The following is a 23,183-nucleotide window of genomic DNA, read 5'->3' as shown; positions in this document are numbered from 1 at the left end:
CTTATTTAATCGAGATTTAAAATTAAACTATATAAAAATTATCTCAATATAACTCTATTAACTTAGTAGATTAAAAAGTAATTCATAAAATCAGAAAAAAATATGTTTTATCTTTTAAAAAAATTAAAATGATTTTTTTTAATATTAAAATAATAATATATTGAATCAATTAGAATTTCGAGACTTAACCTGTCAAATTCATGATTTAGATTATAGACTCTACTGGATTTAATAACTTTTTTTTGTTTTAAATATATTATTTTTTACTTAGTTATACTATCACAAACATAAATCATGAAATAAAGCACAAGTCAATTACAAACCAAATGCTAAGACAGTTGTTTGAAACTATAATTTTATAAAAAACAAATAAAAAAATTCATGAAAATAAATTTAAAATTAAGCAAATATTAAAGGATTAAGTTTTATAAAGAAAATAAATAAATAAATAAATCCACCTATTTTGCATCCCAAGGTTTTAGTGCATAGTATAATAATTAGTAGCAGCTGCATGCTATATTTTTTTCCAAAAAAAAAATTAAACATGTAGGCTTTTTGTATGCATTTTTTATGTAGAAAATCTTTAAGTGTATATTTAAAAGCTTATGCACGTATCTAATTAAATAATTAAAGAACCGTTCGTGTCAATAAATAAATAAAAATTATTAATGATAACTAAAGATGTTACTAAAAAAATCGAAAGATGAATATAGATTAAGATATGTGATCTCGCAACACGAGTTATTTACTTGGTTGTGTTCAATGACTTTGTTTGTTAAAATTAATTTTTTATATAATCAAATGATAGTAAAAATAGTCACACATATGAAATTGATTAAATAAAATCAAAAAGAAAAAAATATCATGCAAGGTTGCACTTATTAGAAATACTATCCAAAAATAAATATTTTTTTTATTTTTAAAAATAAATTTCATTTATGTAAAACATAAAAAAAAAACAATTATATATAAATTGGAATAATCTCTTCAAAAATTAAATACATAAGAAATATTTTTTTTTTTAAAAGCAAACTCTATTTAAAAAGGGGTTAAACCAAAAGATTAAAAAAAAATTAGAAAGAAAGGGTATTAATTTAAATATAAGTTAAAAACTATCTAAGAAAATACATATAAAAAATAATGAAAAAAGGTCAAACATTATTAGATTTAACTAGCTAGGAGCATGTAGCCTATTTAGAAAGCACCCGAACAAGGGCTCTTTTTTTTTTTTAATATTAATGGTGTCATCAGCCCCAAATATTTTTGGAAAGAAAGCTAGAGTAAATGTTGTTTGTTTTTTCCTAGATTCCGACCACTATGATTGTAAAACCTCAGTTAAAGTTTTTTGAAATATTAAAATTTTAACTTGGAGATAGAATAAGTTAAATTAAATTTAGGATATTGAATTAAATGACAATAGATAAAATTTAACAAAAATAATAAAGAAGAGAATATAGCACTAATTGTTAGAAAATAGAAAAAGTGGAGATAAAATAAAATAACTAAGTAAAATGGGGTCAATATATAAATAGCAATAGATTGAACTATAAATGCCTAATTTTTCTCTCTCTAAATCTGAAAACAAAAGAGAATAGATAGGGAGAATATTTCTCAATTTTCTTCACCAAAATTGAGTAGAAATACTCCAAATTAAAGGGTTTGGGTAAGATTTAGGGTAAGTAGTGAGGAAAAAAACATCAAAGCAAGAATCTAAAAAGAATAAGTGAAAGAAGTTTAGGAGAGACAAAGGGACGACCAAAAGGAAGAAAGAAGGAATATTGAGAAATTTTGTCAGGTTAAGAATCAAAGCTTATTTTATCACTAGGTAAGAGGTTTTAGACTTGATTACCCAAGTTAAATTGAATACGATTAATATAGATGTCTAAATTATAAATATACTAGGGTTCATGTGAGGATGTGGGGGGAATGAGAAATTTGCTTTGTGTTGATGTAATTTGGACAGAAATGGATGAAAGCAACTTAGAAAAATGAATAAATGAAGAAACAATCCTAGTGTTGTTGAAGGTGGTGGTGTCAACCATAAAGAGAAAATTTTTTTAAAAAAAATTAAAACAAGGCATGAATGTTGTTTGTTTATATTTATTATAGCATGAGTTGAAATGTTAATAATGAATTGAGAAGAAATAGAAATCTTGTGTTTAATTTGTAATGGAAAAATTGATTATGCTTTGTTTGATGTAATTTGGATAGAAAGTAATGAAAGCAATTTAGAACAATGAACAAATGAAGAAACAATCATAGTGTTGTTAAAGGTGGTGGTGTTAGCTATAAAGGGAAAAAATGAAAAAAAAATGCATGAATGTTGTTTGCTTGTATTTATTATAACATATGTTGAAATATGAAGAATGAATTAAAAAGAAATAGAAATCTTGTGTTTAATTTGTAAGGGAAAGATTGATTATGTTTTGAATTATGAACAATGTAATCTTGTAGGGGATTATGGAATTTTTATGTAATATTGAAGTATTATTGATGAAGGACTGTTAATGAAAGTGAATGTGTTTTCTGTGAGAGAGTTTTTGTTATTTTAAGTAGGATGTGAGAAAAACGAGTTGATTATTTGGGTGTTATGTTAATGATGTTATAAAATATGTAGAGGAGAAATACTTGCTTTGAATGGTGAGAAAATAAATGAAAAAACTTTAAATGTTATAAAGTATGTAGAGGAGAAATACTTGCTTTGAACGGTGAGAAAATAAATAAAAATACTTTAATGCATGTTAAAAGCAAAAATTGAAAATCTAGACAGCTTTATCACCTAACTTCCAGTTGAGTTTAGGGCTAAATAACAAAAATTGAAAAAAGTTTTTTTTTTTATAAAGTTGTAGTTAAGGATGTTAGTTTTATAACAAGACTAGTTTTAGTTAATTTAAAGTTATAAAACTCTAGATAATAGTTAAAAATTAAGGGAGGGTTAGATTAAATCTTTTTGGATAATTTTTAAATGTTGCAATAATAAGTAGGTTTGGATGTGTTAATGGCAGAAATAAGTTTTCTTCCCTTCAATAAAGATGCGGCCTTCTATCTTAGCTTTAAAAATAAACAAACTACATGTAAAATCAAATTCTATAACTTTAGATATATTAAAAATATTGATCAGTATTCTTGAGCGATCAAGTTAAGTTAAGTTAGCTAGAAGTAGCCAACTTTAAAATTTGTTTAAAACTGCCCTTAATGAAAGAATTAAATGATGGAAATTATAAAAATGAAATTGTCAATATAGGTTAAATTGTTAATGATGATTAGCTTAAGTGATATGGAATCATGTTGTTTGAGTGGGGTAACATTGAGCTGGTATATGAGACTAGATACCTTAAAGATTTGATGATAGAAATATTCGGTGGTTGCTTTCATTAAACAATATGAGTACAACATGAATATTTCTATAATAGAACCAGCTTGTCCCATCTAGAAAAAAGAATAAAGAAATCATAAAAGAGTATGCTCAAAAGTGGATGAATTTGGCTGCACAAGCACATCTTCCACTTTTTAGATAAAGAAATGGTTATCTTATTTGTAAATACATTCATGGCATCGTATTACGAGCATATAATGGATAGTTCAGCACAACAATTCATTGATGTTGTAGCAATAGCCGAGCATATAGAGCAAGGGATAGGGAGTAGTAAAATCTTCACACCCACTAAGAAAAAGGGCTTTAGAAAGAAGAAGAAAGATATCGATCATATTGAAGGTGGCTACAAAAGTAAGAAAAACCAATTCCAAAACTATAACATCCTATCCCCTTCATCCTAAATTGCTAACACTAACTTTAACTCTCTATTTTCTACCAAAAAAACTAAGATTCAAGATATCTTAATTTCCCCTCACAATTTTCTAATTGATTTTCTCATATCTTAACAAGTGTCTTACCACTTTATTTTTCACTCTTAACATAAATATAAATTTTTAATTTTCATAAATCTTAATATAATCCATTTTATTTTTGAGTTAAATTTATTATCTTATTTTTAGTCGGGATTTTACAGAGGATAAGAAAAATCTAAGATATTTTTAAAGCTAACCAAAAAGAAAAGGAGTCAACAAGAGAAATGATAACGAAGTGCACCAGGTAGAAACCAATCATTTTCAATCCAGAGGTCATTATAATAAGTAATGAAGGTCCAACTAGCAAGCTAATACTACTAGTACCAATTTTTATCCATTCAATTCAACACTAGCCAATGTTACAACTATCCTTAAACTAAACACATTCTTTAAAATTTCTTATTTACCTTAAACTAACAATTATCCATATGAGCATGGAAAATATAATTCGATCCCTCTATTTTATGAGTTTTTCATATTTGATCATTATAGCTTTATATTTTATATTTTAGTCATAAAAATCATTTTTTTTTTACATTTTAGTCATTGGATGTTGAAATAGGAGTTAAAAATTATTGAAATAATATTTAAAAAATCTTCCAATTATGTCATAATCTTTGAATCAATTAATGCTTTTACTGTATATTATCTATTATTTTATGGATTATTATATATGAACCTAATATGTAGAGCTTTTTTTTTTTTAAAAAAAAAAATTATTTATGAGTATTTAATGATAATAAAATATTTATTTTGTTATTTTTATTGTTAATTTTTATATATATTTCTCAAATTAATTATTATATTTTTATTTTTTAATACAACCACGTGTGTGTTTATATATTTATTGAATTTTGCTTTCCATATCATGATAAGTTTTAATTTGAGAATCATGCTTCTAATAATAGAAGCATTTTTTTCATCAAAATCAAAATAAAATGAATAAAAAAAGAGAGTCTTTATTTAAAAACATAATTTTCCTTTTTAATTAAAACATTAAGATTCTTACAAATATTTATTTTAATTGTCTTATATTTTTATTTAAAAAATATTGATGTTAATAAAAACTATATATAATATATATATATATATATATTATAGTTAAAAATATATAAATTAGTATCCTTGGATCATGAATAGATATTATGTTATATTGTACATGAGTAAAAAAATGGATTTCAATATAATTTATTTCTATAAAATTGAAATGATTAGAATTCTTATAAATATTTATTTTCTGTATAATTAAACAAAAATATATTTATAAAAAAAAGGTGGAAAGGAGAAGGGCAAGCCTTTACCCAAATCATATCATAAAAATCTACAATCAGGGTTTTGTTATCCCATCAATGCCATTGCCTGAACGGTCTCTGCAACTTGCTTTCTTCAACGTTATTACCAAACTCCCCAATTTCCATTTACATCCTCGGAACCAAAAAGGCCCAAACCCTACGCCCCACAGGCTAAGTGCCCATAAATACCTCGCTTCACTTCAAAATATCGTTCCCTGTTCCCTCGTTCGTTCCTCCTCCAAAAACCTTATCTCATTTCAAAACTAAGCCAAGACGCACAAGAGAGAAACCATGTCTGCAGCATCTGCCTCTTCACTAATCCTCCCATCGCTCAATCACCCAAATACCATAAAATCTTTCTACAGCAAACCCAATTCACTCTTTTTTCTATCTCCTTCTTTCACTTCTTCTCTCAAGCCCGTTTCTCTCCTCCTCTCCTTTCAACACCAGCAACAGCCTCTGTCCTCTCGGTTTCTAAAAAATGTTGCCATTTCATCTGAATTCGGACAAGAAGAGGAGTTCTTGAGTGATGGGGACGAGCGCAGTTTCTCTCAAGACCTCAAATTGTTTGTGGGAAATCTTCCTTTTAATGTTGACAGTGCCCGGCTAGCTGGTCTCTTTGAAACCGCTGGAAATGTTGAGATGGTTGAGGTATTGTCTCCCTCTTGCTCTCTTTTATGACCCTACTTTTATTTCTCTTTTAGCTTTGCTTCTTTCTGAACATGAGTGTTTTAAGGTTAGAATTGTTTCATATTTCCTGTAAATTGGAACATTTTTTTAATGTAATGATTTTTGTATTGAGTGTTTTACTGTTGGGTCTGTTTATATGGTTAAAGATAGTGTCTTTTTATGGTTTCTTGGTGAAGCCAATTTAACGAATAAAATTTTAGTTTGCTATGAGCTTTACATAGGTATTGCTTGTATAGTTAATGAAATGTTTTCTTTGGATCCTCATGGTTGACTTTTAGAGGTTGGATTTATTTGAAAGATTAGTAACCATCTGCTTTGATGTGCTAAACTTTTTACTTTTTGGAAGGTAATATATGACAAGGTAACTGGGAGAAGCAGAGGATTTGGTTTTGTGACCATGTCGACTATTGAAGAAGTTGAAGCAGCAACTAAACAGTTCAATGGCTATGTAAGTCAATGAAAACAAAGATGGATAGATAGTTTGCAAAATTATGAAATTTAATTATAAGGGTTTGAAGTGGTACTCACTTTTGCTTGAGATTGTTTGGTGGGAGTGCAACTCAGTGGAGCTTGCTTGGTGGTTTTAAAAATTGTTTTTGCCCCATTAATGCATCCTTTTCTTTTCTTTTTTATGAGGCCATGCGCATACAAACTAGGTTTATTGTATCTAAGTGATTATCATGCAGGAACTCGATGGGAGGACATTGAGGGTGAATTTTGGACCTCCTCCTCAGAAGGAAAGTTCCTTTTCAAGAGGGCCTCGAGGTGGTGAATCATTTGATTCTGGCAATCGTGTTTATGTCGGCAACCTTTCATGGAATGTTGATAACTTGGCACTTGAGACATTGTTTAGAGAGAAAGGGAGGGTGATGGATGCTAGAGTTGTTTATGACAGGGATAGTGGTAGATCAAGGGGCTTTGGTTTTGTTACTTATAGTTCTGCTGAAGAGGTTGACAATGCCATTGACTCCCTAAATGGCGCTGTAAGTATATCATTCCCATTTTTCTTGAAGATATGTGCTTGTTCTTCAAATGGGCTACCATGTGCAGAAACTAAAATCCTAAAATTGCTAGTTTTGCAATTGGTGTTCTGTGGTTAAAACATAGTGCTAATCATTTGTGTTTTTGTCTCATTGCCTTTGAGAGTTTTGGTTCTCATGTGCCTGATGTTTTTTGATTAAATTTGTAATACAGTTTATTTGCATTCATTTTAAGGACTTGTTTGCACACAAAGGTAATTGTCTGGCAGTTTTTGTGAAAATGCAACTCAGAAGTTTATAATGTCAAATCTGACACTTGCTACTGCTACTCCACCAATGCACTTCAAAGTGTATTTAGCTACAAATTAAGAGTCACTTGGTAAAATTTGTTTGGTGCAGGAATTGGATGGCAGAGCAATTCGGGTCTCAGTTGCAGAAGCTAAGCCAAGGCGTCAATTTTGAGCGCTAGATCTTTTCCTGATCTTCTCCCTGAGAAAATATTTTGGGCGGTACTTGTCCAAACATTGCACTTCAAGTCTGGTTGTGAACATGAGTATTGTTTTAAATTGAACTAACTTATTTCCTATCCTCCAGCTGGTTCCTTATATTATATCTAATTGCGGTTGCAGGGACTTGGGAGATACACAGTTGCAGTATGTTTCATGTCATGCAACCTCTTTGAATATGCTCCTTGTGCCTGGGAGAGTCATCGGGCTCTTTGAGAGATGTATCTAAGATGAACAAGAGTTGATTAAATGTGTTGAAATTTTTTGATGTATGTTTTAAATACTGTGATCCAGATGAAAACATGAATGTAGTTTATTTATCGAGGTGATGTGAATTATTTAGTGCTTTGGCTTTGCTATATGGATTGTGCTAGAAGAGCTTTGTCATTGTTGAATGAATTGCAGCGAAATCCAAATTCAGGATCAGGTTCCAAGCTATAAGACTAGTAGTTGCATGGGTGTGTTCAGTAATGGAGTGATACACCATTTTCCCAAGAAATATAGAAAACAGAACATGCAAAATGGAGTTTGTGTTCAAATGTACTATTTTTACAAATTGGAAAAAGGAAAAGACTTATTTTTCCATGATAAAGCTTGGGGTTGGAAAACATCTAAAGGATGTTCTCCAAATTTTTCATCAGTTTTCCATGTAAATGTTTTTTTTTTTTAAAAACTAACTTTTTTTTTTTAATAATGACAATTGTATCTTATATATATACAAAAAAAAAGAAGAAGAAGAAATTAAAATGGCTGAGCTTTCTTGTAGCATGTAAGAAATATTGTGAATTCTTGACTAATTTATCCTTGAATGTGCTAAATTTGTTAAATGATCAAAATGTTATTATTTAAATAATCAGGATAATTTAGTAAATTTTGTTTTTTATATACAATGGAATTACTTCGTCACTTTAAAAAGCTAAGAAAATAGGCTTTTTGTTTAGGATTTTTTTTGTGTATTTTCAATTTTATTTACACAATTAAAGGATGATGGTATCTTTATAAATTTAAAAGTTTTGGCCTTACAGACAAATTTTTTGTCTATGTATTTTTTCTACAATAAAATGACTTGTCTAGACTTTGACATTAAAAAAATTTAAACTTGGCAAGGGAGGGTGCTTTTGTCTTAGCCACATATATTTTTTTTTTTTTTGTAATAGTTGGATGCTCTCATGGGTTTTTTTAGTAATTTAAATGATTAAAATATTAATAAATCAATATAAAAAACTGACACACCCCACCAAATGAGTGGCATGTAGTACATATTACAATGGTCAAAATTCACCAACCTTTGTGTTATTTGAAGCATCAGGTGGCAGTGCAATTGTTGGTTTGGTGTGTTTGAACTAGTTGGCGACCATTCGGCCACAATAAAAGTTTTTTCTTCTCCTTTTCTTTTTTCTCTCTCATGTGTATTGGTTTTCATGCTAAGTTTTTAAAAATCTAAATGTGTCTTCCTGTTAGTATTTATTCTAAAGTTGATTCTTATTGTTTTGATTTTAAGACTTCTTGAATATTTTTTTTTTTTAGTTCAATTTCATCAACTTGCATTTTATTTCATAGAATTTTTGTATCCAATTTGGTTTTTATTTTTTTGATTGTTATTTTTTATCCTTTGCATTGAATTTTTTTTTTTTGATTTCATCATTTAGAATTTAATTTATTTTTTTTGTTTTCAATTTTGGTCATTATTTTTTTACTATTTTTTTATATCATTTTCTTCATTTATTTTATTTTGAAATTTAATCCCTAATTATTTTTTGTGCATGATTTAGTCCTCATTGTTTTTATTTTTGATTCTTTTAATTTTTTTTATGATTGATAATTTTGCTTCGTTATTTTTTCTTGTTTGTCTTTTACAATCATGACCCAGTCTATCAATTTCAATGATTAGCTCAGTTTAAGTTTGGTTTTTTTTTTTTAAATCCTTTTTAAAAATTAATTTTTTTTTTCATTTTCATCATTTGATATTAACTTATTCGACCTTGAGCTTCATGATTTGTTATGATTTTTTTTTGTGAGGTTATTTCTATCTCATTGATAATTTTGCTTCATTATTTTTTCATGTTTGTCTTTTACAATCATGACCTAGTCCACCAATTTCAATGATTAACCTAGTTTAAGTTTGGTCTTTTTTAAATCCTTTTTTAATTTTTTTTTTCATTTTCAGCATTTGACATTGACTTATTAGGCCTGGAGCTTCATGATTTGTTCTGATTTTTTTTTTTTTTATGATGTTATTTCTATCTCATATCTTAGGTCGCGGACAATTAAAGTTAAGCTGGCTTAACTCGAGTTTTTTTGTTTGATCATTTGGTATTTTTTTCCACTTTCAAGGAGATATTTTTGACCTTTTGAGAGTAACACGGTTGCCTTGGTTTTTTTTTTTTTTAATCTTTGTTGGATCTACCTCTTTTAAAACAAAATTTTTTTAAGTAGATTAAATTAATATATTTCACCCTTCAATATCAAATTGGTCTAGTATTGCCTTGGTTTTTTTTTGGTGCTCTTTGTTAAATCTTGCCTTTTAAAAAGATTTTTTTTTAATTAAATTAATTTATCTCACCCTTCAATATTTATTTTGTTTTATATTGAGCTTTTTAATTGAGCATAGTTTTGGAATTTAACGATTTGTAACTCTAAGAGATTAACCTGAATTTAAAAAGTTCATTTATATTTTTTTGGTTATTTTCCCATTTTCTTTTGGTTTCATCCTCAAATGTTTTTTTTTTTTTAAATTCCTATGTGATTTTCCATTCGTTTTGAAAAAAACATGTGTTACCCAAAGCTTTTTTTTTTTTTTTTTTGTGGGCTTTGTTAAATTTAATTTTTATGAGGATTTTTGTTTTTGAATTAAATATAAAGCATCAAAAATTTTTCATGCCTGGTTCCAATTACTTTTAAGACCCAGGCTGGCTTAAGCCTCGGGTCTCCTGGGTCACGGGTTAACCCATTGGGTTTAACATTTTGAGTATTAAATGGTGTATTTTGATTTTGATTTTTTTTCAAATTTTTTCCTTTTTCAAATTTGGTCCTCACTCACTTGGTTTTTATTTCTATTTTGGATTCTTTTGTGAATTTGTGAACTTATGAATTTTTAATTTGGCTATTTAGTTCAATATTTGATGGTATTTTAAGTTTTGACCCTTAATGTTCTAGTTTTAAAGTTTTGTTATTGGCACTTTTATAATTTTTTTTTATTTTTGATTTTATCATTGAATTTATAATCTTGATTTTTAAATTTTTTTTTTTTATCAATCAAGGTTGTTGATATTTTAAGAAAAAAATAAAATTTTTAGAAAACACAATTTCAACTACAACTATGCTCCTAAACGCTATCTTCAACTGTTTTGGTCCCATTTGAAACTATTTTTTGCAGTTACAAATACAAATACATCATTTTGTTTTCAATAATTACAAGAGTGTTGATCTTAATTTTAAAATTTAATAAATTAAGGAACGGAATAAATTTTTTTTAATTAAATGGAAGAGTTTTTAATGAGTTTGAATCCCACACCATCAAATTAGGAAAACACATGTGGCAAGTTTTAAGGTAGCATTTGCTTACTATCTCCATAAAAAATGGAGATAAAAATATATTTGGTTGAAGATATATAGATAAAGATATAAAAAGAAATATGTCCCGAAACAATTTTGAAGTGAACTTTTGTACTTTTAAAATAGGAGTATGGAGGGCACATGTCTCTGGAAACAATATTTATTATTTTTTATTTCTAAAATATCATTGTAAAAACCTCTCAATTCTAAAATTGTTCAACTACGACATGTAATACTAAAGATTGTTAGTATCATAGTTTTAAAATCCAATTCGGGAGTTGATTTGGGACAAGACCGGGGTCATGGATCGGGTTGACTCAAGTTGACCCGAGTTGGTATAAGAATAAAAGTGATTATTATCATAGTTTTAAAAACCAACTCGAGAGTTGACTCAAGGCAAGGCTCAAGTCATGGGTCAGGTTGATCGTTGAGCCATGTTAACACAAAAATAAAAATAATTATTATAATAGTTTTCAAACTTGACTTTGGGTCGATTTTAGGCAAAGCTCGAGTCATGTTTTAGGAAAGTCAACCAGGTTGACCTAAGTCAACGTATAGATAAAAGTGATTATTATCATAGTTTTAAAACTTGACTTAAAAATCAACTTTAGGCAAGGTTTGAATCACGAGTCGGGAGGGTCAACTCGAGTGGACCTAAAAACTTCTTTTATAAAAAACAAAAATCAAGGCAACCTTGTTTTGACAAAAAAAATCCATATAAAATTCAAATGGTTTTTTACCCATGTTTTATCCCGGCTTAAGTTAGGCCAATCCTTTCTTTGTTTTTTCTTAAACTTGGATTGATCCAGACTAATTAGGTCAAACAAGTTTTGAGTCAACCTATCGAGCTAGTCCGGGTTTTATAATTAGAAATAGTATAATATAATTAATTTCAACACTTAAATATAATCTAAAATAAAAATAAAAATATTTAATTGTTTTTAAAATATATAAGTTTCACAATAAGGTATTGTAATTTTTGACCAGTAAATATTTATGTGAAGCTATAAGAATTCATAATAGTATTAGAAAAAAAAACCTAATTATAATATATAATAACATTATTTCATTGATCGAAGTTTTGATTTGAAAGAAGCATAAAAAAAGAAGTTATGGGAGCATATATACAACGGAAATTCAAATCATGCATCGGGAAGGGAAGGGTAATAAAGGATAAGTCGGGTGCTGGTAGGACTAGAAGGTTGATGACAGATCGTAGACATCTTCTTCATCTTACTCTTCAGATCTTGTTCAACAGCTAGCGTGCCCTCCTCCTGCAAACAGTACTACAGGGTATGGAGGATTCACTATTAAAATCCTTACTAGACATTTACTCATTTATATCTTCTCAAGGAATTCCTCGTGCTACTTGTAGAAATTAAAAGAGAATTGTTTTTGCCAGGGCCCTTAGGCTTTCTTCACCGGATTCTTTCTATTTTAGTCATATGATAATTAAAATATATATAGGGTTGCTGAAGAAGACGTTGATATCTTACCAGATACGTATTGAGAAACCTGTATCCAAGCATAATCTATTATGGCACCCTTTCTTTCACTTTTTCATTGGAAATTCAAATTGAAAGGTGGTTTACAGTATTTAGTTTCATGTACTTGGCAAGCCATTTCATGGACGAAGGAGTTGTTCATCCTTAAATTTGTGTCTAACTGGATCATATTGTCTATTCCAGTATAAGCATGAGCATGATTCTTCTTCTTCTTCTTGTTTGCCTTTTCTTTTTGGTTTTGCACGGCCTCTTGTAGATCGAAATTAAGTCTATCTTTTCTATCCCGTAAATGCTAGCAAACATAAAATGTTAAGATTCTGGACTTGATGAGTATTTTAATTGATTAGATAATATTCTATTTATCACTTAAAATAACGTCAAACGATTTTAATTATATACCAGGAATTTACTAAGCTAGGCATGATACATTCCAGGTTTTTGTTTGCCTTGTTTAATGGTATAATCAGAAGAATTCACAGCAGCAGCAACAACAACAAAAATAAAATAAAGAAGAAGGAACACGAGCAGCACTAGGTCTAACATGGTACACAAGCGACACTCACTAACACACAAAAACATGGGTCGAGTGCGCATGCAGGAGGTACACAATTAGTTAACGAGTAAAACGCTCGATCCCCTATTAAGAACAGTAATTACGAGTTTATAATCTCCATGCTTGGGGTCTGGGCTGGAAGTAGACATATCATAAGCAAGAACAGCTAGCTACCTTTAGCCAGATGAAGGCTAGCTTAGGGATTGCGGATTTTAAGTAATATAATACATGGTTCAGTTCCGGCAATCCTGGCAGCAACACTGTAGAAAATAATAAGAAATGGGCAAGTGGAGCTTAATGAAAGTATATTTGGTAAGAAATTGTGGGTTTTTCTTCTTCTTTCTTTCTTTTTTTCTGGGGAGTGAGGTGGAGGAGAGGCAATTCGTGGCACAGCATGCATCCATGGTGGGGGTGAGGATATGGGGGAGGGAGGGGGGAGAGGAAATAAAAATAAAAAAGTTTCCTTTGCATACAGCAGGTGTGTCGAGCAAGGGAGGTGGATGAGGGTACACAGGCTGATAGGCCATAACCCGCTCATGTTCTTGTTTCAATCATCAATGCACAAGGCTCCATACTATCATCTCTTATTTCTGGATTTTACCCATACCACCTTCCTCATTTTGAAGTATGTTTTTCCTTTTTTCTTGGTTTGAACACATATAAATGATCATTATTTTAAGAGAGGTGGCCATGTTTTCTTATAATGTCATATATGACCTTGTTTTCCTGTATATTTCTGGCTTAACTTGTTTGTTTTTGTGTTTTAAAAAAATTAATTTTTTTATTTGTTTTGTTTTAAATTAATATATTTTTGATATTTTTAGATATTTTGATGCGATTATACTAAAAATAATTTTTAAAAAATAAAAAAATTATTATTTTAATAAATTTATGAGTGAAAGTATTTTAAAAAGCAACCTCAATTATATTTTTAAATAGCAACATGTAAAAGACATTTGGGAAGAAAAGTAACCCAAAAAATATTAAAAAGAAAAGAAAAAGAATCTTGAGTCTTGATGTAAAATGAGAAGAATGCCAGTTTCTTCGTTTAAAACGATCCTTCTTCTTCAGTTTTCCAACTGCCTTTTCTTCCATGGTTCTAATCAAACTTTCACCCTCTGGACAGATAAAAAACAATTTTATGGTTCTAATAGGCAAATGGCTTTATTTGCTTTCACAATCTATCTTTTGTTAGGACACATAATTCGTCACGTGCCCCGCCCTCTGCTATGGGATGGGACCAAAAATAAAAATTCAATGCAAAAAAATAGAAATAATGTTATAGAAAGAAATTAATTGCATGCCTGTATGTTGTTGCTAGCCGATTTTGAAACATGTATTTATTTAATTCTGTGATAATAAGAATAATCCCAATATTATCAATATACAGAAAAATATATTTTTTTAGTTAAAATTTCATTTTTTTATCAATGCATTTCTTTTGTTTTTGGACGACTTTACAAGTAGTAGGATTTTCTAAATGAAAATCTAACACAACTAAACAAAAATTCAGAAGAATTCAAATGATTTTAATAAAGGAGTAAGAAATATATTTTTTTCCTCAAAAACCCTTCTTTTTATTAATGTTTTTCAACAAAAAACATGTCCTTTTTATTAGAAAAATTCCTTTTTTAAAACAAAAACTTAGAACACATAAAAATAAAATTTCAATACAAAAATAATCATGTCATCATAATTCTGATGTATCCGTATAAAACATTTTCTTAAAAACTAATTTGAGAAAATTATATAAAATAATTAACATAAAAAATAAAAAAAATATTCTCATCGAATATTGAAAATTAATTGATGATATCACCATAAAAGCTCAAATCTAATTTGAAAAGTAAGGATTTTAATGGTAAAAAAGTTGACAATGTTAATTAAAAACTAAAAAATAAATATGATTTTTCTTGTAAGAAGCAAAAAATAGATGTACTTGTAGATATTTCACCCCATCTATTATTCTCAAATTTTATTTTCTTTTTCTTATTTATCTTAAAGACTAATTATGATCGTTAACTACATATGATTTATTCTTAATAATGTATCATACAAATATAATTCATTTATTTAAAATTAAATAGGAAAAAAAATTAATTTTCTTATGATAATTAAAATAAATATTAGTAAAAAAATCTAATGATTTAAATTCTATGAAATAATATGAGAGAATTTAAACAGAAGGGATCAAATGAAACTTTTATTTGTTTTTTATGAAAAAATCCTTTGTTTATCTCTTTATATCAATTATAATCTTCTATCTCTCAATTCATTTTTTAGAAATAAAATTGATCATTAATAGAATAAAACATGATTAGAATAGAATAAATAACACAAAACCATTCAACAACATACATTTTTACGCGTAAGTGAGAGAAAATAGAACAAAAAATATCTAAGCACATAAAAATATAACTTTAAGTGATGAAATTGAAAAAAAAAAAAAGTTCATTTACCAGATTATAAACCTTGTAAGACATAGGAACTAAATTGAGAAAATTAAACAAAATGTATAGTAAATAAACAAATTTTGTGCTTGTTGATGGATAGTTATATTTTAGATAGCAAAATGGGATGTTGTTTTAGTTTATTTGTTAATGTTAATGTTAATGCACCCTATTTTAGAGTTGAAATCTAACTTTGCATTGATTTGAACAAAATAGGATTAGAATCGAACAATCAATACTCTAACCCATACCGAACTCCAAATCTAAAGAAACAAGAACAATAAAAGTTAAATTATAAAGAAAGCTAAATGACGAGGGATTTTTATTGTAACTCTAGACACAGATTACTATGGATTGCGACAATAAAGTTTACTTGGGTATGGTATGTAATTAAGAGGATTATGGGGGTGTTTTAGTATTTTCACATTGTCTTTTCTATGTTTTATTTGAAAAGCTGTTGATATGTATTCATACATCCCAGCAAGTGGGTAGTGCTCATGCCATTTAGAAGGCGCGTGAGACGCTTTCTAGAGATCAAATCTGGCCAAACACCATCTAGATAGATGCGTAGACGTGTGCTCTTTGACATGGTACGGTGTGTGTAGACATATCATGGATGGATTGCCGCCAATGATAGATTATTTGTGTTTTTTTCTTTCTTTTCTCTCTCATGACAACTAAAATACACAATTGTCCTCTATTTGTTTATTGTTTGTCATGACCGCCATACCCAAGATACATAAAGCTAAATGGCATGGGGTTTTCACTATAACTTTAGATATAAATTACTGTGGATTGCGACAATGAAATTTACTTGAGCATGGTGTGTAATTAAGAGGAGCATGTGGTGTTTTAGTATTTTTCATGTTGTCTTTTCTCTTTTTATTTGAAAAGCTATTGACACGCATTCACACTCAAGCAATCAAGGAGACGCGTGAGATGCTTTCTGCAAATCTGGCCAAACGACATCTAGATTGATGAATAGACGTTTCCTCTTCCACATGGTGTTGTGTGTATAGACATATCATGAATGGATTGTTGCCAGTGATTGATTGTTTTTATTTTTATTTTTTTTTTCCTGATAACTAAAGTGTATAATTGTCATCCATTTGTTTGGGTCTAGTATGATCACTCGCTCAAGAGGTTTAAAATATTTTTTATACTTTTAATATATTTTGTATATTTTTTAAAAAATAATATTGACTGCTTGTCAATATACTAGGAAGAAAGAAAGAAAGAAAGGGTGTTCATATTTTTGATGGGGTTAAAGAAAAGAAGGGTCCACGCGTGCCAATATTACATAGGCTGTATGTGTGAGTCGACATGAAGGGGAGAGCAAGCGTGCTATGAGGACTAATCACGTGTACGTGTAAACGTTTATATAAACAAACAAACAGAGGCACTCAAGATCACTACCGCCCAAGAAATAAACCAAACAAAACCAAGGCGGTCATCCTTCCTTTCGTTTGACATACACAAACAATACCAAGTAGGCAAAGAGGAAGAATCATGAATTGATTAAGCTTAGTTGTGAGTGAATCGAGCGATCAGAACTAAAATGGAGATCATAGAGACAACTACTCTGCAGCAGCAATCAATGTCGTCTAAGTTCAAGAGGATTTGTGTTTTTTGCGGGAGTAGTCAAGGCAAGAAGACTAGCTATCAAGTTGCTGCTATTGACCTTGGCAACGAATTGGTACCTTTTTTTTTTTTTTTTTAATATATCTATTTGTCTCTGCCTGCCCATTGCTTTGCATGTTCTGTTCTTTGCTAAAACAAGAAATAAAAGAGCATTTTGCTATGAATTTATAAACATTGTGAAAGCTTTCTCATGTTTGTAACTCGGCCCTCATGAGTCTCGACATTTTACTTGTGCTAAATTTGGAAACTTTCTTCTTAATTACTCTGCCCTTTTTTTAATTCTTTCTTGAAGGGATATATGCTTTAATGAACAAACAAGAACACATTTTTCTTTCGTCAAAAACTTGACCATCCATCATTCTTTGCATAAGGATATCTGAGCCCATACATAACCACATTAACAGATTTCCTGGAAAAGACCTCATTTTGGTTTCCTGATAATTATATTGTGGTTTTATTTTGCAGGTCTCAAGGAATATTGATCTGGTCTATGGAGGAGGTAGCATAGGTTTGATGGGTTTGGTTTCACAAGCTGTTCATGATGGTGGTCGTCATGTTATTGGGTAATCAAGCCTTTCCTTCATGTCCAAATTTTGTCTTCTAATTCATGCATTGAAATAATATTGAGATGAGTTGAGAAACAAAATCAGTGAGCTGGGTCGTGATTTTTCTGTCATATTGTTGTCTCTCTGCAGAGTTATTCCGAAGACGCTCATGCCTCGAGAGGTATGTCTGCTAGACCCAGCAAAAATAAAGTCTCCTACCTTTTCATTATATTTTCTTCAAGGAAAAAGGCTCCAACTTTATTCTTCTTTTCTTAATTTTTCTTTACTGGATTTGAATAAAAATAGATTTTTGGCTTTTCATTTTCTTTCCTATTGATATTCTTCCTTGCTTTTGTCTACATTCTTCATCTACTTCCATCTTTCCACTGTATAAACATATATTTTTTTGTTTGTTTCTCAAGGCTTCTGTTCCTCTGATGAATACATCATAGCCTTATCCACTGTCTGCTTGGTAATTGGCACTTAGCATTAGACCTTTTGCATATATAATCTTGGTTTGTATTTGCTACTGTCATCTCTGGTTAGTTCATTACAAGTAGAGTATTTACTTCCTGTGTTTTTCTTGCCTGGATTCTTCTAAAATTCGAATTTACTTTTCTTTTAAGCTAAAGAATTAATGGCTATGAAGTTGCTGAGTTGAATACTATGGATTGAGTCCACCGCTCCTGCAAACACTCATTATTGCTTCACCACACAACACTCCAAATTCCAGACACACACACTCTCACACGCACACACAATTTTGATCCTTTTATTTTCTTTGACTGTGCCTGTGGTACCCTTTTGCAGTTGACTGGTGAAACAGTAGGAGAAGTGAAGGCAGTTGCAGATATGCATCAAAGGAAGGCAGAGATGGCTAAGCATTCTGATGCTTTTATTGCCTTACCAGGTTAGTTATAAACTCTGCAAAATTCACACTTGCATGAAAATTTGAAAGAAATTCAATAAATCATATATACAATCAGTTGGTTCTCTTTCCTTCTTACGAATTTTATAATGTCAGATTGGCCATATCTCATGTTTTGATTCTTGGAGTTCCAAGGATGCCTGATAGCACTTTTCTTTGTCTGCTGTCGCAATTGCTGACTATTAACACTCAAGAAAAAGCACAACCTAACCCTCACAAAAGAATAAAAAAGGAAGAGAGACAAAAAAAAATAAAAAAAAAAAAAAAGAGCCCCAATTAACTGAACCGCTGAAAATACGTTCCTACAAATGCTCATCAGATTATTGATTGTGTTTAAGTTAACCCCTTTACAAGATGAAATATGAAATGAAAAAGAAATATGGATCTTTATTTGTAATAGTTATATACTTTATGTCATTATCCTTTTGATATGTTCTTTCATTTTCCTGATCCTCCTTGTGTCGCTAAACAAGTGGCCACACACACAAATAATGAGGAGAACGTTGACTGTCAAAAGTGTCTAAAAACGTCAACTTAATTAGCACAAAGTGTCTAGGATTTTTTTGTTTTTAAACGAAGGGTCTAGGCTATAGTTGCTGTTGTATGCTATTTCTATAAATGGCGTCATCTTGTAATGCTGTGAAAACAACAGTGTTAAGCCTCTTTTACCACATCCTTTTAAACCTTCCATCACCAGCCCAATACTCATTTTTACAAAGAAACAATTCAAACCCAGGTTTTTGACCCATCAACATCTTACATTGAAAATTAGAGCTTATAGTGAAGTCTGCAACTGTGGCTACTGGCTCATATGCTCCTTTCCTCTAATGTAGTTCTACGGCCTGTAAATGTTACAGTGCCATTTATTTCTTAGCATATTGAGGGCAACGAACGCACAAACACACTCTGTGTATTTGTGCCAGCTAGCACCAGTACCTAATAGGCAATGATGGGAAATGGAAGACATGCTTGGACAGAATGGCCCATTTATCTTCTCATGGACTCCATTTTGTAATAGAATCCACAACCCCAGTAAAAATTTGAAAGACATCCACTCTGTAACGTGATAAGATTAGAGCCATTATCAACTTCATGGGTTGGCAGAAGATTATGTCCCTGCTATGAAGACTATGTTCAGGATGCTGACAAATCCCCCCCCCCCCTAAAAAAAAAAAAAAAAAATCGAGAAAGAAGATAGCAGTTGAAAAGAAAAATTTGATCAATAAGCTACAAAACCATGCAACTCTAAATCCACAAAAGTTGAGGTCAAGACGTAGAAATGAAGTAATGATTATCCTAGAGGTCATTATTGCAACTATTTAATCTGGAGAGTAAATTGTAACAAATATACATACATACATATAGTAATTTGGATTAGAATGTTAATTTTGAAATACTACATGTTTTAAATACAGGTGGTTATGGAACGCTGGAAGAGTTACTTGAAGTCATAACCTGGGCCCAACTCGGAATTCATGACAAACCGGTGATTTCCATGTTTACATTACTGATACATGTTATGCCTACTGCTGTAATATCTGCAGGAGACGTCTCAACTGCTTCATCTATTTTAAGGAACTAACAGTGCATCCTGTTTCCACATTGTGAAGGTTGGATTGCTTAATGTTGATGGATATTACAATTCCTTACTCTCGTTTATTGACAAAGCTGTGGAAGAGGGATTTATTAGTCCCAGTGCACGCAACATTATCGTTTCTGCACCAACAGCAAAAGAGCTGGTGAAGAAACTGGAGGTTTGCTAACGAAACCATATCTCCTTAGTCCTTGCCTAAGCTTAGAAGATTTTACTTCTCAAATTCATCTAACTAATCTTAACTTGGCAAAAAATATATTTTCATGCTTTTAACTTTACATCGAAATAGCACACACCTGATACGTAAAAAGCCTACTTGCCCTGTTTCATTAGGTTAATTATCTTCCTTTTAAAAGGCTAATAATAAAACTTTCCTTGGTGTGAAATACAAGTGATAATACTGAAATTTTGTTCATCATGTTTACTTGCTGAATATCATAGGAGTACGTCCCCTGTCATGAAAGAGTCGCGTCGAAGTTGAGCTGGGAAATTGAGCAACTTGGCTACTCTCAAAATCATGGTATCTCTAGGTGATTTGCGGAAGATTGCACTAAAGGAGTGGATGGGAGTGGAAGTAAAAGGAGCCAATTTTGGACAATCAGTATTGAAATTTCCGTTGTGGGAAATTCTTTTTGTAAATTATTTCAATTAATCTCAATATGTTTAAGCTTCTTAAGAGCCCTTCTAGTGAATTTGGTGTTTCTGTTAAGCTGTAATTAAGTACTAGATGCATATGAAAATTCCCATTTTAAATGTCGAGTAATTTATGTTCCAAGTGTTAACTATCTTTCACTTGCCTATTCGTTTCCTTGCAAGTTCATTTTCTTTCATTTCTTAATCAATTAGTTTCTCTTTCTCCATCCTTCTTGCTTTTAAAAGCTCTGGACAAAAAAAAAAAAAAAAAAAATCGAGAGTAAGAGTTTTGACAAATTGTTTCACCTGACTTAATTCAATACGGATGAGAAGATAACTTTGGCAATTAGTTACTTACGAGATAAATGTCACATGCTAACCCACGGGTTGGTTTGGTACTAATTTGGCTAATATGGACAGCAGCAGTAGATAACAATTTTGATGAAAAGAAAAACTAAGATTTCTTTGGTGACTTTTGGTGAAATCTCTGATAGGGACTTGTGATGGCTAGGGAGGTTAAAGGTTTTGATGGGTAGCAGCCGGGTTTTGAGAAGGAGCTTGTGCTTTTTAACAAAGAGAGTGTGAGATGAGATAATGTTAACACAAAAAGAGAGGACGAGTTGTGTGGTAATGATACTATTTTAAAATCTACTTTGACCTAGGTTGTAAAGTATAATAACAAAAAACTTGACTGTAAAGTGGAAAAAAACATCAAATTATAAGATAGTTAGAGTAATTTTTCAAATAAAATGTAGATGGGGTTATTGGATCGAATTAAATCAATAACCTAATTATGAAGTTTCTCTTGCCTCTTTAAAAATATTATCATTGTCTAAATATTTCTTTTAATGTTAAGAAAAAATTTGGTTTGGCTCATGGCATGATGCGTGCCAACCAATCTAGTCATTAGATAATCTATAAATTGACATTAGCACCAATATACATATAGCTTATAGTCCATTTTTACACCTACATAGTTTGATGGAATTGATAGCCTAGGTATAACTACATTATTATTCACGCTATGTTATAATTTAAGTCAAATTTTTTTTAGAGACTATGTTTTTTAGGTATTGTTAATGTGGTTTTTAGCGTAAAAAAAGTTAAAACTATATGGTGATTGACCTGATATGACCTTGTTAATTTGGCAAGTTTTAAAAAAACTTGAATGACTGATAAAAATGTAGTTGACTAAAAAAAATAAAGATGTCAACTTTTTTAAAATATTGAAATTATAATATATTAGATCAACTCAGATTAACTTGTCAAATTTGTTATCCAAGTCATGAGACCCTGATAATCTTATAGAAAACAAATAAAAAAAAAAAATTCTTGAACCCAATTATCAATCAACCTAATGTTAAAGAATGAAATTGAAAATAAAAATTAATTAAAAATTAAGTTGAGTCCACCCAAGTCGACCTGCCAAACTTGAATCATGAGACCGAGATTACCCTGTAGAAAGAAAATCAAAATGGATTATGAAGCTCAATTCCTAATTGGCCAAATATTAAAGGATGAAATTATTAAAAAAAAAAAAAAGGACACAAAACACTACCTGAGTCATCTCAAGTTAGCCAACCAAACTTGTTGGGTTATGAGTTTGAATAATCTCATAAAACATAAATCAAAATAAATTATGAAGCCTCATTCCCAATCAACTCAATATTGAATGATAAAATTGAAAAAAAATTCTACTAAAATAAGACAAAAAAAAAAAAAAAAACTTGAGTCAACTGGCCTTACCCACAACCCAGGTCATAAGATTATGAGAACCCTATAAAAAAATATAAAATTTCTTGAAGTCCAATTTCCAATCAACCTATTATTGAAGGATTAAATTGAAAAAACAAAAGTACCTAGTTAAACTCGAGTTAATCTACCAAACCTATGTTAAGAGATCATGATAACTCCATAGAAAATAATACACACACACACACACACACTAAATGTTGAATGATTATATTGAAAAAAAAATATATTCAATTAAGAAAAGGACAAAAAAAAAACCCTAGTCAACCTGGCAACTCCACGAGTTAGATTAATTTTTGTAACGTAAAAAAAATATCCAAATGTTGCTAACGTCTTTTCAATTTAAAAAGAAATTAAACTATGTGGGGGTTGACTTAGTCAACTTAACGGGTCTAAAGATGACTTGGATATAAAAATATAACTTGAGTCAATCCGAGTTAATCCACTAAATCAACGAACTAAATCATGATATCAGGATAAGCAAACCTATTAAAGGATAAATTAAAAAAACTTAAACCTTAAAAAAAAAAAAAAAAAAACCTTATTCAAGTGAACAATACTCTGTAAGAAGAGGAACAATAAATTCCCCTCCTTAGTTTAAAAAACATAAACCATGTAAGAGTTAACCGATATGACTCAGTTAACTTGATAGGTCCAAAGAAAACTAGATATAAAAATAACTCAAGTCAACCCGTATTAATTTATCAAAC

General features: G+C 30.0%; 2 protein-coding genes across 3 annotated transcripts; both read left to right on the top strand.

Moving 5' to 3' along the window:
* Positions 1–5,227: 5,227 nt before the first annotated feature.
* LOC118045916 (RNA-binding protein CP29B, chloroplastic) lies at positions 5,228–7,676 on the top strand. 2 transcript variants are annotated; one of them, XR_004687063.2, is made up of 5 exons: positions 5,228–5,792; positions 6,178–6,279; positions 6,518–6,814; positions 7,211–7,351; positions 7,441–7,676. XR_004687063.2 is itself a non-coding variant. In XM_035054667.2 (5 exons), exons 1-4 carry the CDS (start codon positions 5,433–5,435, stop codon positions 7,271–7,273), a joined length of 822 nt encoding a protein of 273 aa, XP_034910558.1. In that variant the 5' UTR covers positions 5,230–5,432; the 3' UTR covers positions 7,274–7,320; positions 7,441–7,676. The 2 variants fall into 2 exon arrangements, 1 of the variants encoding a protein (XP_034910558.1); XM_035054667.2 differs by having other exon boundaries at positions 5,230–5,792; positions 7,211–7,320.
* Positions 7,677–16,806: 9,130 nt separating this feature from the next.
* On the top strand, positions 16,807–20,885 carry LOC118045915 (cytokinin riboside 5'-monophosphate phosphoribohydrolase LOG3). Its single transcript, XM_035054666.2, has 7 exons — positions 16,807–17,076; positions 17,487–17,584; positions 17,717–17,747; positions 18,377–18,476; positions 19,910–19,980; positions 20,105–20,248; positions 20,530–20,885. The coding sequence occupies exons 1-7, from the start codon at positions 16,939–16,941 to the stop codon at positions 20,620–20,622; spliced, it is 675 nt and encodes a 224-aa protein (XP_034910557.1). The 5' UTR covers positions 16,807–16,938; the 3' UTR covers positions 20,623–20,885.
* The last annotated feature ends 2,298 nt before the right edge of the window (positions 20,886–23,183 follow it).

The sequence above is a fragment of the Populus alba genome, chromosome 16, assembly GCF_005239225.2.
Source record: "Populus alba chromosome 16, ASM523922v2, whole genome shotgun sequence".
NCBI classification, from domain to species: domain Eukaryota; kingdom Viridiplantae; phylum Streptophyta; class Magnoliopsida; order Malpighiales; family Salicaceae; genus Populus; species Populus alba.
Note: the sequence above shows the minus strand (reverse complement) of the source record. Positions and strands in the feature narration are given on the sequence as shown.

Excerpts from the sequence above, each read along its gene's own strand:
- LOC118045916 (XM_035054667.2), top strand. The coding sequence starts at position 5,433 with ATGTCTGCAGCATCTGCCTCTTCACTAATCCTCCCATCGCTCAATCAC. Across the intron at positions 6,280-6,517 it reads CTAAACAGTTCAATGGCTAT|GAACTCGATGGGAGGACATT; the intron begins GTAAGTCAATGA and ends ATTATCATGCAG. Across the intron at positions 6,815-7,210 it reads TTGACTCCCTAAATGGCGCT|GAATTGGATGGCAGAGCAAT; the intron begins GTAAGTATATCA and ends TGTTTGGTGCAG.
- LOC118045915 (XM_035054666.2), top strand. The coding sequence starts at position 16,939 with ATGGAGATCATAGAGACAACTACTCTGCAGCAGCAATCAATGTCGTCT. Across the intron at positions 19,981-20,104 it reads TCGGAATTCATGACAAACCG|GTTGGATTGCTTAATGTTGA; the intron begins GTGATTTCCATG and ends CACATTGTGAAG. Across the intron at positions 20,249-20,529 it reads AGCTGGTGAAGAAACTGGAG|GAGTACGTCCCCTGTCATGA; the intron begins GTTTGCTAACGA and ends TGAATATCATAG.